Source organism: Scyliorhinus torazame, chromosome 2 (assembly GCF_047496885.1).
Source record: "Scyliorhinus torazame isolate Kashiwa2021f chromosome 2, sScyTor2.1, whole genome shotgun sequence".
Classification (NCBI taxonomy): Eukaryota; Metazoa; Chordata; class Chondrichthyes; order Carcharhiniformes; family Scyliorhinidae; genus Scyliorhinus; species Scyliorhinus torazame.
In genome coordinates this window covers 171509695-171522813 of record NC_092708.1, presented here as the reverse complement: position 1 = coordinate 171522813, position 13119 = coordinate 171509695, and the positions used below count along the sequence as shown (strand labels likewise).

The 13119-nt window shown below is 40.5% G+C and overlaps 1 protein-coding gene across 5 annotated transcripts in view; it reads right to left on the bottom strand.

Moving 5' to 3' along the window:
• Nucleotides 1-13119, bottom strand: part of pikfyve (phosphoinositide kinase, FYVE finger containing) — a 218246-nt gene that overhangs the window by 164707 nt on the left and 40420 nt on the right. For all 5 annotated transcript variants that reach the window (XM_072479996.1, XM_072480015.1, XM_072480005.1 and 2 more), the window contains exons 4-6: nt 12311-12429; nt 10589-10760; nt 5744-5951 (exon numbers count right to left, since the gene is read on the bottom strand). In XM_072479996.1, coding sequence (XP_072336097.1) covers nt 5744-5951; nt 10589-10760; nt 12311-12429 — 499 coding nt within the window. The remainder of the gene's footprint in view (nt 1-5743; nt 5952-10588; nt 10761-12310; nt 12430-13119) is intronic.

Sequence of the window (13119 nt, the reverse complement as noted above, 5' to 3'; positions counted from 1 at the left end):
TACAAGACACTGGTTAGACCACCGGTGAACAGTTTTGGTCTCCTTATCCAAGGAAAGATAGACTGGCATTAGAGGCAGTCCAGAGAAGATTCTCAACGTTGATCCCAGGTATGGAATTTTTTCTTATGAGGTTGATAATTTTGGGTCAGTACTTGGTGGAGCTAAGAAAAATGAAAGGCAATTTTACTAAGACATATAGGATTCTCAGGTGGTTTAACAGATTAGATGCTGTGAGGTTGTTTCCCCTTGTGGGAGAGTCTAGGAGTGGACTGCATAATTTGAGTACGGGGTACCCATTTAAGACAGAGATGAGGAGGATTTCTTCTATCACGGGGTAATCTGTGACATTCTTTAATACAGCTTCCCTGTACAAGCTTTATTACTACAATAAGAACAAAATAAAAGCTGGAAAATCCCAGCAGGGTCAGGCAGCAATGTGGAGAGAAGCAGAGCTCATGTTTCGGGTCAATGATCTTTCATCATAACTTCCATTGTTCCTCCCAACTGTTCCCAGCATGGAACCAACCAGGACATCGTATCTGTTCCTAGGGGTAAGTTGAAAGTCATCTTTAGTTTTGTGTCATTGAGCTTGCTGATGTCAAATCCCTTCGATGTCTGATTGATTTTTCTGCCTCTTCAGCAGTTTTGTGGCCATTGAAAGTCCATGTGATTTTACATGAGTTAGTACAAAACTCTATAAAGCGATCTCCATTATCTATACGTTTCCCAAAACCTGCTCAAACATAGATCTGTCCCCACCAATTTGCGTATTCAAGTCACCTATGACTACAGTGATGTCATGTAGTGACATCACATTCAAACAATAATCAGGTTGGGAGAGTGGGACTGCCTTAAATGCCAAGTAAATTGATGGGAATCCATAAACAGATGTGAATGCCAATCAAAACAAAGTTGACACTGGAGAGGCCTTCACCTTTTTGGGGGTTCCATTCATTTTCAGGGAGCTATAAATAGCTCAATGCAATAAAAGCACCATCAGTTTTTACCCAACGGACTCCACTCTCAATTCTCCGATCTGGTTGTGAAACCTGGAGTCTAAATGCATTCGAAAACAGATGTCTTCGAAAGATTCACTGTACTAAAAAAAACTCAACTTCACCCATCACCTGCAAAACAGCTCAGCTGGTTCGGCCATGACATACAACCTCTGTCGTCGTGGCCTGTACATTAGATCAGGCAGTGAGCTCCTACTAGACATAGTAGCTGGTCAACAGATGCAGGAATGATGCGAGAAATTAACTCTGGACCGAAGGGAATGGATTGCTTTGTCATGTATCTCCAGACACAGGTGCTACAAAGTCATAGCAAGTAATCATTCAAGGAATGATAGTCATACTTTCAGACATAGCATACTGCACAGCTCCCTCTTGAAAATTGAGTGACAGGAAGAAATAGCAACAATGTGAATTTTCATTATTGGCCTGAATTTTGCTCCCAGCAGCAAAGGACCAACTTTTTCCATTCATCGCGCTGACAACCACCCAACTTTTCCGTCTTGTCAAAGGCCATTTTCACCAATTCAACATCTGTTTCAACATGACCACTCCACATGGGATCTGTGGCAACTTTAACTGGGGCAAGCAACAACCAGGTTTTTTTTAACCGATCAGATTGAAGAGTCCTCACAAGACACACAGAGTCCAAACAAGAAAGTATAAATTAGAAATTGTAAATTAGATTAAAATCATGTACAGAAAGCAAAATACAGAATTGGGAAATACAAGTGGGATTAAGAGAGAGAATAAGAGACAGAAAAAACTAAAAGTATTGTTTTCTGTTACATCTCTACCATTAACTTTCTTCTAAGGAAATGAGAGTCCGCATTTGTTTTTAAGTGTCAGGGAGGTTGTTTACCAGCAATTATCATTTACCATTCAATAAAAAATAACTCTTAAATGCAGTAGCTCTAATTTTTCCATGTTTTTTGTGGGGAACTACTGGGAAAATATCCCAAGTTCATGAACTTGCATTGACTTCAGTGTCAAGATGTTTGGCAAGTATTATATCAGCACACTCTGTGAAAGAGCAGACTATCTTTGACTGCAACTTACGTTTTCCTGTGTCTATCTGCCTAACGGTGGAGATCATGAGCTTCTGTCAGATTTATCCTGTAACAGCAGCAACGCTGATAGCCTCAATGCTATTATTACAAAATTCAGGCCATTAAGTTGAGTGCCTCTATTCTAATTATATCTATGAACAATAGAACTGTTATATCATGTAGCCTGCTGAAAACTGATCATTGTGTTTACATAAATACATGAGACTTTATGATTGTAAGTTTTTAAAATATTTATTTCTGGATGTAGTGGACCAACAGATTGATGAAAAACCCCATTACATCAGTTTAGCCTCTCAAGTGCTCTGTTGCCAATCTGAATCATTGCAGCCTGTGTCAGATCTAACCATCCAGCTGAATCATAATACCCTGTCTATGTGGAACCTTGACAGATGGTGTTGAAGGCTGAAAGATCTGAGGACCACACTGGGAGTCATGATGCTGACCATCATCTCAACACTAATCTTGTGAACTATCCATGCTATGAAGAGCAAAGGGGAAGGCAGATAACAATCTCGATGCTGGGCTGAGGCGTATTTCACATACCTGTAGCAGATATTCTGTTTTTTTCTATTTTAAGACGACGTTGTAAAGCTCCTGTTGAAAAGGAGTTTGGGCTGCTCCCACAAATGGAAGGGTCCAGTTTGTGGCTGGGTTAACTTTCAGCTGAGATCATCCACTAGCATATCTACAAGGTACTCGGCAGAATGATCTTTGGAATTCCAACTGTCCAGTAACAATTGGGTAAAAGTAAATTACTGTGGATGCTGGAATCTGAAACGAAAGAGAAAATGCTGGAAAATCTCAGCACATCTGGCAGCATCTGTAGGGGGAGAAAAGAGCCAATGTTTAGAGTCCAATGACTCTTTGTCAAAGCTTTGACAAAGAGTCATTGGACTCAAAACGTTAGCTCTTTTCTCTCCCGACAGTTGCTGCCAGACCTGCTGAGATTTTCCAGCATTTTCTCTTTCGTTTCAGTGACAATAGGAAATGGGTATACCTTTGCCAATATAAAATAGCCACCATTACCTAGAGCACAGTCCCATTATGACCATATATAGAAAACTCTATCATTCCTATGCATTAAAAGAAATGTAGATCATTTATGTTCCTGTCTGTGAAAAATGTTCCCAGAGAATGTTAGTCCAAAGCTTTGATTTACATGGAGATTGTAAAGATTTTATAAAATGGTGCAACGGGTACAAACAAGATTATTAACATCAAGTCAAGGATACACAAATAATACTGCATGCAAATGTTGTTCTGTAACTGGGAAACAGACCAGACAGCCATGCAACTACTGCTCAGTTTGAGGTAGTTATGCCTAGAACATATTGTAAATGGGATGCTTCTAGATTACTGACAATGTTTTGTCCCCGGCTAGTTCAACTGATGTCTGAAAAGATTCTTTCATGCCCAGAGCAAGTTACACATTTTGCTGTGTTTCTAAGGCTAATCTCCAAGAACCTACAAATTTTGCTTGTGCTTCCTTTCCAAAACAGTATCTATCCATAAGCTTTCACAAAAGTATATTTAACCATATTTTCTGACTGTTTGATGGGCATTTTAGTGAAACAATGCAAAATTTTCACCCAGCGGTATTTTCAGAGGCAACACTGCCCCACCCACCTTTGCACCCAGCACATTTTATACTCAACCACTGCAGCACTTCAATCAAATATTATCAACATTATTGCACACAGGAGTTATGGGTTTAATGGTGAGTGGTGGTATTGAACCGAATAACACAGTGAATATCAGTAGTCAAAATAACACTGATTTATTAGTAAATACTCCTTTGCTGTATATGCGAACATAAAGTCACCGGAAGAGGGGATAAAAATTTTCCACTTGAAAAATTTCATTAAGACAGCTGTCAAATTGCAAAAAAGATGCTGGACTGAGTAAAGAAAACCAGTCTGATAACAGGGAATAACAAAGAGCATAATTTAACGGCCTTGTCGCGGAACCTGACTTGGTGTCGGTAAATCATAGAAGTTTACAGCATGGAAACAGGCCCTTCGGCCCAACCAGTCCATGCCGCCCAGTTTTTACCATTAAGCTAGTCCCAGTTGCCCGCACTTGGCCCATAACCCTCCATACCCATCTTACCCATCTGGTATGAGGACATTGAATGTGAGAGCTTGCAACGTCTCGCGAGATTCAACTGAACTTCCCGCGAACTTCTTACTGGGCGAGATTCAGATATGGATCCGGATTCTCCCAATGTCCGGGACCCTAACAGCCTCGCCTGGGGGACCTTGCCAGGGTGCCGTTTTGTGCTGGTCCACACAAATGTGGACCAACCTAATGGCAGCTGGGGGGGGGGGGGGGTCTCCCAGGTTTTTAGAGATCCCTGGGTGGTTGTGGGCAGGGCAGGGTGGTACCTTGGCACTCCTCCTGTCACCTGGCGGCACAGCCAGGCTGACAGCGGCATTGCCAAGGTGGCATTGCCAAGGGTCAGGACCTGAGAGGGGCCAGGACCCTGTAATGGTGTGTGTGTGTGTGGGGAGGGGGGGGAGAGAGAGATGGAGAGGGGTATGAAGGGGAAGGGTGAAGGCGCCACATAAAGGTTGGGGGTGGGTGAAGGATGGGAGTCCTGAAAGGGAGAGCCCAAAAGGGAAGTTGGGACGGCCGGAAAGGGGGGGGCCTCAGCAACCCCACAGCGGGGTGGCGATCTTGCGGCGAGCGGGGCGGAAGAATCCAGCCCTTAGAAATGCTTTGGTTGAATTCCACCCAGTCTTTTACATGAGAGAGCAAGAATTGCACAGAGAACAGAGAAAACACAAAATAACCCCAAATCTGTATTCTATGCCTGAGAAGGTGACCTTAAATGCAGATGTTGATTGAATGAAGAGAATAGAATACAAAATAATAGCGCGTTTATTCACATTCTAATGACTACGAAACAACTGGGGACAATTTCCTCCTAATAATGATGTTCACGTAAAACAAAGTCAGCAACGATTACAACATATTCAGTGAATTGCTAGACTGAAGAAACAAGGGTGGCTCAGTTAATTTACTCTCACGCAATTTAAAAATACAAATCAGAAGACCTGTACCATACAAAGCCAAAATAATTTTGTGATAAGCTGCATACGCCAGACTTCAATAACTGTTTTTTTTCACAGTATGTTTCAATTAAACATTTTGCATGATAAAACAATTTTTCTGAATTCTTTAAAAACTGGGCTCAGCTGTGGCTGTTCTTAAATGCCATGCAAATCATCCTGCAAAAGCTTTCCATAAAATGTTTAGGAGAACTTTGCTCATTGTAAGAGATGCAAGTGCCATGTACAATGGAGCAATTTTCCACTCTCCTCACTCAACTGCCAAGATCAATAATCCAAAACGAAACACAACTTCGGCTACAGGAAAGAAAATTTTGGATCAAACAGTATGCCTCAACTGAATGAGTGGTTTCTATTGCATCAAAGCGATTCCATGACAGTTAGCATTATAGCCAAAGCAAGATTGTCATTTCATCACCAATTTGTGCAATGGATGTTCCTGTTAGAAACTAGACTGATATTACATAAATTATTTCTCATGTCATTTGTAGGAACCAGGGATGAGACTTTTCACCTGTTTCCCCTGGGCTCAAACGCACATTGCATTTGTGAAAAGGACAATTCAAATATGTACCCAAGCTTTTCATACCTCTGCCATGCAAGGTCCTCTTCCAAAAATATATTTCTGATGACTTTTCTTCCACTGACAGGAGTTCTAGGTTCACTCGGATCCAATATGGATACAGAGCACATTGAGTCAGTCAAGACATTTAGATCTTCACCAATGGAGCTGCTGTCTGTGGAATGTGCATAGTTCAAAGCTATTTTGCGACAGTACGTACATGCTCGAAGATCACCTGAAGAGGAAAATATGAATCCTTTACAATTGTTTCCAATAAATGCATACATTTGAAAAAGTTAGCAAACCTACACAGCGGCTCAAATAAAAGTTTTAAAGGCAAGCTACAGGCACTCATTTTCCACGTTCACAAGGTAATATGCATTTTTGAAACAATGTTATTATTACATATGCCAAACGAGGCACATGAAAAATGTTTCACACCACAGGAACCTTTGCTTTACCCATGAGATAAGGCTAGTGGCTGAATTTTGTTAGCTATATTTCTCAAATATCAGTTCTGGAGCCGGAGCATATGTATCAGCAAGCACCTACAGTACAATTGTAAATTAGCAAACATAACCATCAATAGCACTTGGTGCAAAGAATGATTTTAAAGACTGGAAGATTAAAATTCTTACATTTTACCACATATACTTGTATAAAAGTCAACACCTTACTTTTTTTTGCCATATACCTTGTGGCTTTTTTTACTCTTACGTTTTTTAGGGACCAAGCCTACTGGTAATTATGGTTTATTAAGGGACCAAACCTACTGGTAATTATGGTTTATTAATGTTAAAGTACACACGGGAACCTTTAGATTTTCCCTCTGCCAATTCTAGCAGCCATCCCCCAGCCAATTGTCATGTGAGAGTACCTTTAAGACATGGATGTTTAAGCAATGTACCTTTCAGAAAACAGTGATGTCAGAGAGTGGGTGGAGCTGGGCTTTAGGTCAGCCATTTTGGCAGGTTTTTAGTTTCAGTTTAAAAACAGCTCGTGTGTGTGTGTGTTTCCAGAGAGCTGCAAGTTTGAAAAGAGCTTGGGAGTGTCTGTGTTTGCAGGGAGCTGGATCTCTGACATAAAAGACCATCTCTGGATCATTTGGGTGATTTAAACTTATAATAGTGAAGCCTTTAACCTGATGTGATTTTGTGTCTAAAGGTGTTAAGTCTCTTGGAAGTTTGAAGGAACATTTTAAGGAATTATTTACTGTTGCAATATTTTCTGAGTTATCTATGAAGTAAGGGGTGTTAAGAGATCCAATGTTTATTTAAGATGTTAAATTGAGTTCATGGAATAAACAGTCTTTTGGGTTTAAAACCCACGTGTGCATAATTGTAATCCCACACCTAGGGAAAAAGCCGTGTGCTAGGAAAAGCAACAAATACATTAAAGGGAGAGGTTGGTTTAACTCCATGATACTTTTTGGGGTTCTGAAAAAGCTTCGCCCATAACACAATCGAAAGACAAATATGTACCACAATGATCTATCACAACGTTTTTGGGAAAGAATCTCAACAATGCAGCTCAACTTAAAATAAAAGTTGTTCACCAAGAAGGCTAACAATTGTGTAGCAGCACGAGTTAACATTTCCAAGAAAATAATTAAGAGAATGGTGAAAGATATCGAATGAACTTAAAACTATACCGAATAATTAAATACGCCGACAGAGTTAAGACCGAGCAAGTGGCCTCACCTGAAGAAAAAAGTGGCAGAATGCATTCGCAAACATTGGTAAATTGCAATATTATCACCCGTGCAGAATCTCATTCAACACCCTCAGAAATGCAAAGAAAGATGGTACTCCAGAATTCAAGGCCAGTGCAAGATGGTGCACAAAATTCATGAAAAGACAAGTCGTACTCCATCAGTAAACAAAAATTTCACTGCATCAGCCACCTGAGCGCAACGATAAATCAGCACTTTCCACCATTTTATCATTTGACATCAGTGTAAAACCTCTATTGATTGGCCTGCATTGGAAATATGGACAAACCACCGATTAGTTTCCACATTATAGAAAAGATTGTAAGATGGATACAGAACTGGCTCGGTCACAGAAGGCAAAGGGTAGCAGTAGAAGGGTGTTTTTCTGAATGGAAGATTGTGACTAGTGGTGTTCCACAGGGATCAGTGCTTGGGCCTCTGTTGTTTGTATTGTAGATTAACGATTTGGAGGAAAATGTAGCTGGTCTGATTAGTAATTCCGCAGGTGACACCAAGGTTGGCAGATAGTGCTGAAGATTGTCAGAAGATGCAGCAGGACATAGATAGGTTGGAGACTTGGGCAGAGAAATGGCAAATGGAGTTTAATCCGGACAAGTGTGAGGTAATGCATTTTGGTAGGTCTATCATTGAGGGGAAATATACTGTAAATGGCAAAACTCTTAGGAATATAGAAAGTCAGAGAGATCTGGGCATGTAGGTTCACAGATCTTTGAAGGTGGTAAGACAAGTGGACAAGGTAGTCAAGAAAGCATCGAGTATAAAAACTGGCAAGTCATGCTGCAGTTGTATAGAACCTTGGTAAGGCCGCACTTGGAATATTGCTGACAGTTCTGGTCGCCACACTACCAGAAGGATGTGGAGGCTTTGGAAAGGGTGCAGAGGAAGTTTACCAGGATGTTGCCTGGTCTGGAGGGTGTTAGCTATGTGGAGAGGTGGAATAGACTCGGACTGTTTTCATTAGAAAGACGGAAGTTGAGGGGTGACCTGATAGAGGTCTACAAGATTATGAGGGCATGGATAGAGTGGATGCGCAGGCACTCTTTCCCAGGTGGAGGGATCAATCACCAGGGGGCATAGGTTTAAGGTCCGTGGGGCAAAGTTTAGAGGAGATGTGTGAGGCAGATTTTTTACGCAGAAGGTGGCGAGTGCCTGGAACGCATTGCCAGGGGAGGTTGTGGAAGCAGATACATTAACGGCGTTCAAAAGGAATCTTGCCAAACACATGGATGTGATGGGTGTCGAGGGATACGGAACAAGGAAGTGCTGAGGGTTTTGGCAAAGGTTGATATCATGACCGGTACAGGCTTGGAAAGCCGAAGGGTCTGTTCCTGTGCTGCATTGTTCTTTGTGACAAAACTGCTGTTGTAAAGATGAAATTAAAGCAGATGGTGATACTCAAGAACAACACTCTCCCCAAAAGTGAAATTTCAGAAAGGCTTTGGTATCCATGTTCATGAGAAAGGCTGAATGGATGATGGCAGTTGCAAGAAATGGATCGAAGAAGCATGCAATATGAGACCAAGAAGATTATGCAAAGAAAAAAAAAAATTGCTAATCTGAGACACGTTCAAATTTCACCTAGTCAACAACATAGTCAGTGATGTGAAATCAACTAATACCAATATGGCAGCGATTCCTGGCAATCATATGAGTGCTGTTCAGCCCTTGGACCCGTGCATAGATAAATCTCTCAACAACAAAAGATGTGGAATAATTGGATGTTGGAAGACAAAAGTGGAAATATGTGGACACAAGCAAAATTGAGTGAATGGATGGGATGAACTCGATCCCAATATTGTCCAAAAAATCATTTCAACGTTGCGCTCAGCAGTACAGAGGATGATTACATGTGGAATGATGTTGCTGTAGTTACTGGTTCTGCCGCTAATGTTGAAAACAAAAGACCCATACGACGATGTTGTACAATCAGGTAAGTGGGATTTATTGTTCAGTTATTCAGATAGTGATCAAAGTAATTTTGAAGGATTTCAATGTGAAGCACTGTAGTTAATTCATTCTGCTATGTCTTTATATTGTGTTGGATGAAATGTACATCATTTATGATATTAAATAAATGTTAGAGAATTAATATGGATTCTTTAGTGCTATTCGTTTTAATTCTATTCCATTAGGAGTCTTTTTTTCAGCTTAAATCAAGCATAAATGTTAATCCTTCAAAAATATTAGCCATATAAAAATTGATCCCATGATTTTTGGCCTAAAAGACAGGGTTCAAAAATTTGATTTTTACACCAAGTATATAAACTAAATAATGTACGTGCTATCCACAAAGACCTCATCCTTGCAGATGGTCCACAGTGTCTCCAGTCACAGCTGCAAAATGTGGTTTGGAGTTGCTGCAGCTGGAGCCACTTCCTGCACAGTTAGTCACCCTGGACACTGGAATGGTTCCTGGTTTCCCAGATTGCACAGGAGGAACATTCCACATGGTTGAGCTGACCTGCCATGACTCCTCCTTAAATTACCCCTTTTACTTGCTCTAGTTTGGGGTATATTAAGGACAGTAGAAATACTCATTAGGTCCTACTTACCATGGTTGCAACTCTTCTTTCATAGAATTCCTACAGTGCAGAAGGAGGCCATTCAGTCCATCTAGTCTGCACCAACCCTCTGAAAGAGCACTTGACCTATGTCCACTCCCCTGTCCTATCCCTGTAACCCAGTGCATTGATGATTTCCAATCCACCTAGCCTGCACATCTGTGGGAGTAAAGCGTATCACCCAGAGGAAACCCACGCATACTCGGGGAGAACGGTAAACTCCACGCAGGCAGTCATTCAAGGCTGGAATCGAATCCGGGTCCTTCCCTGGCATTGTGAGGCGGCAGTGCTAACCACTGTGCTAACGTGCCGCGGGCGTCCAATCTCCGCAAATTCAACAACTTGTTTCCTGGTTAAATTTTGCCACCATTATATTTTCTAAAAATGTTTTAATAATGCTTGATCATTTCGCTTTCCATCCACCAAATAAATTAATAGCACTTTCATGACCTGCTGGTTATATTTATCCAGTTATTTAACCTACCATGTTATACTTAACTATCACTGGGTCTCTTTAGTTGTTTAAATTGATCAACCATTGGCACATACAATCTGAAATTGATTTGGATATTTACATACCAGCATAACCCATGAATTTTCCAGGAATTTCCTGATTGCAACAGCGACTACAGAAGATCTGTCCACATAAACGGCAGTGATGTCGTCGTCTAAAAGTGGTAAACTTCTCATTACAGTCGTAGCACTCCTTACACTGACTATCTGGCATCCAGTACTGCTTCAAGTCAGTATCCTGTGTTGCAAAATAGAAGTAATAATCTATGATTCAGTGGTCTTGAACTAGTAAAGCACAATAGAAATTATGAATCCCATATTATGAATCATAAGTGCTAATTAATCTCCACTGCTTCCCTCCCCTCCATTTTTCCTTTCCTGCGTTAGCATTTTGGAAAACTCAGATGGAAATCTATTTCATTTACACATGGAGGTAGTCCACCAATAGAATGACAGAACTGATGAATCTCGAAACTAATTTGACTGCCTGACTTAAAAGTCAGGCATTAACTGGAACTAAGCTAATGACCACATAGATAGGTCACATGCATATCTTCAAAAAGGTGCAACATAATACACATACCTACCTTATGTGGTCCTAATTTACTTCAAGTCAACTTACTAGAAGTAATGATACATATATACTGTCAAAATTTCAAATGTACTCTCTTTAGTTTAATATGCAAAAACATAAACAGTTGCATCAATGTATTCTGTAGACAAGCCAATGTGCATCATGAAATTGAAACCCACTATTTAAATTCTAACAAGTGGGCCTACTAACCTCTGAAGCCCTACATCAGTATCAAAATAAATGTTATTTCATTACAAAAGTGTTGAAATTATTGAGCATTACAATTTGAAAAACAGGATTCAATGTTGAACAAATAAAAAACAGGTTTCCTCAATTAGTGTACCACATTCGTCTTCATTCTTTTCTGCTCCAGAGGCACATTTCTTTGTCCCAAGCTCCTAAAGCTGCACGTGCACTGCAGCTGCATCCTTTATTGTATTTCTTGGAGGTATTCTTGGTCACATTTTAGGTTCGACTCTCCCTTGGCTTTCAATTCCATATCCACTTCTGGATGTGTCAGGCACTCTCAGAATGAGACCAAAGGAAATTCAGCTTCTCTCCTGCACTGTTACCCTCAAAAATGACATTTGCACAAAAATGAATTGCACTGCCAAGAAAACCAACTTGTCCTTTCTTAAAGGCAACATACAATGGCTACCCTAATTCTGTTGAGGGTAATAATATGGAAAATCATACCAGAGACAGATAGTAATGCAACATCACACACCTGTTACAATAACTTCTGTTCCCACTTCTTGGGAAGCTTGGCAATGATTTATTTTGTCCAAATGTTTGGTGCTGCCCCACAAAATCAAATAAACTCAGGATGGTAATCAAGTTCTTTTTGCCAGTTTCTTTCTGTAATTTTGCACAAACCTTGTTCTCTGGCTGGCTTGTTGCTCTTCAAGTTAGCTCTGGTGGACCTCTGATCTTCTACTGACTGTTCAATGGAAATGTATGCTCACCACCTCTTTATATCTTCCAGCTTGGTCACAAAACTGCTGCCTGATCTGCTGAGTATTTCAAGAATCGCTTTGTTTTGACTCTTGATGCAGCTTTGTCTTTAGTGATTGGTCTCTTGCAAATTTCTATTTAATGGTTTAGAGGGTTCTCATATAGCGCTACTTTTCGCAGCCATTCCTGTCTCATGAGTTTCTCTCTCCCTTTGGGATTTATGTGCTGCAATAGGTTAATAACTTTACTCCATACTGTACCTGGCTTTTTCCCTCCATTATTTCTTTCAAGCGCTTTAGAACTGTGGTCAGGCTCCTCAGTTGTACTGCTGTTCGAGGATCATGGCTTCCTATCGACACATCTGGTTTTCTATGACCATCTAATTAATAAATCAAAAAGGTACAGGTTATAACATTTTTAAAATAACTAATTTTGATGAGAACAGCACTTGTACTACCTTTTTATTTTTTAAGTTGAGCTGTTTGGGGGCTGAACATTTGCAACATCTTTAGTCTGGCATTTATGCTAGTTTAAAATAATGCGTAGGGCATGTTCGTCTATCCCCTAGACTTGCATCTTCCAAATAATAAGTGCCCTACCTACTCCCCTGCTCAAAACATACCACCTCACATTTATCTGTGTTGAATTTCGTTTGCCAATTACTTGCCCATACTGAAAGTTTCTTCCGGTAATTTATTGCAGTCCCCCTCAGTTCTATTTGGTGTCATGCACAAATTAAGAAATTGTGTTCTTGATTCCAAAATCCAAATCATTAATGTAAATTGTGAATAGCAGTGGTCCTAGCACTGACCCTCTGGAACACCATTTTCCCACCTTCTGCCTCTGAATCACTACCCTTTAGCCCACTCTCTGCTTTCTGTCTTGCATACTTTCTCATTGTGGCAGATGGGACTAAATCAATGCTCCTGTTCACTTAATTCCAAAGTTAGGTTATCGCCCACATGAAAGTTTAGTAACCTTAGTCAATTGTTGGATGCTTCTTACTAGCTTAGCTGATTCATACTCCATCATTTCACCTCCTCCGCCAACTGGATGGGTAGACATCCTT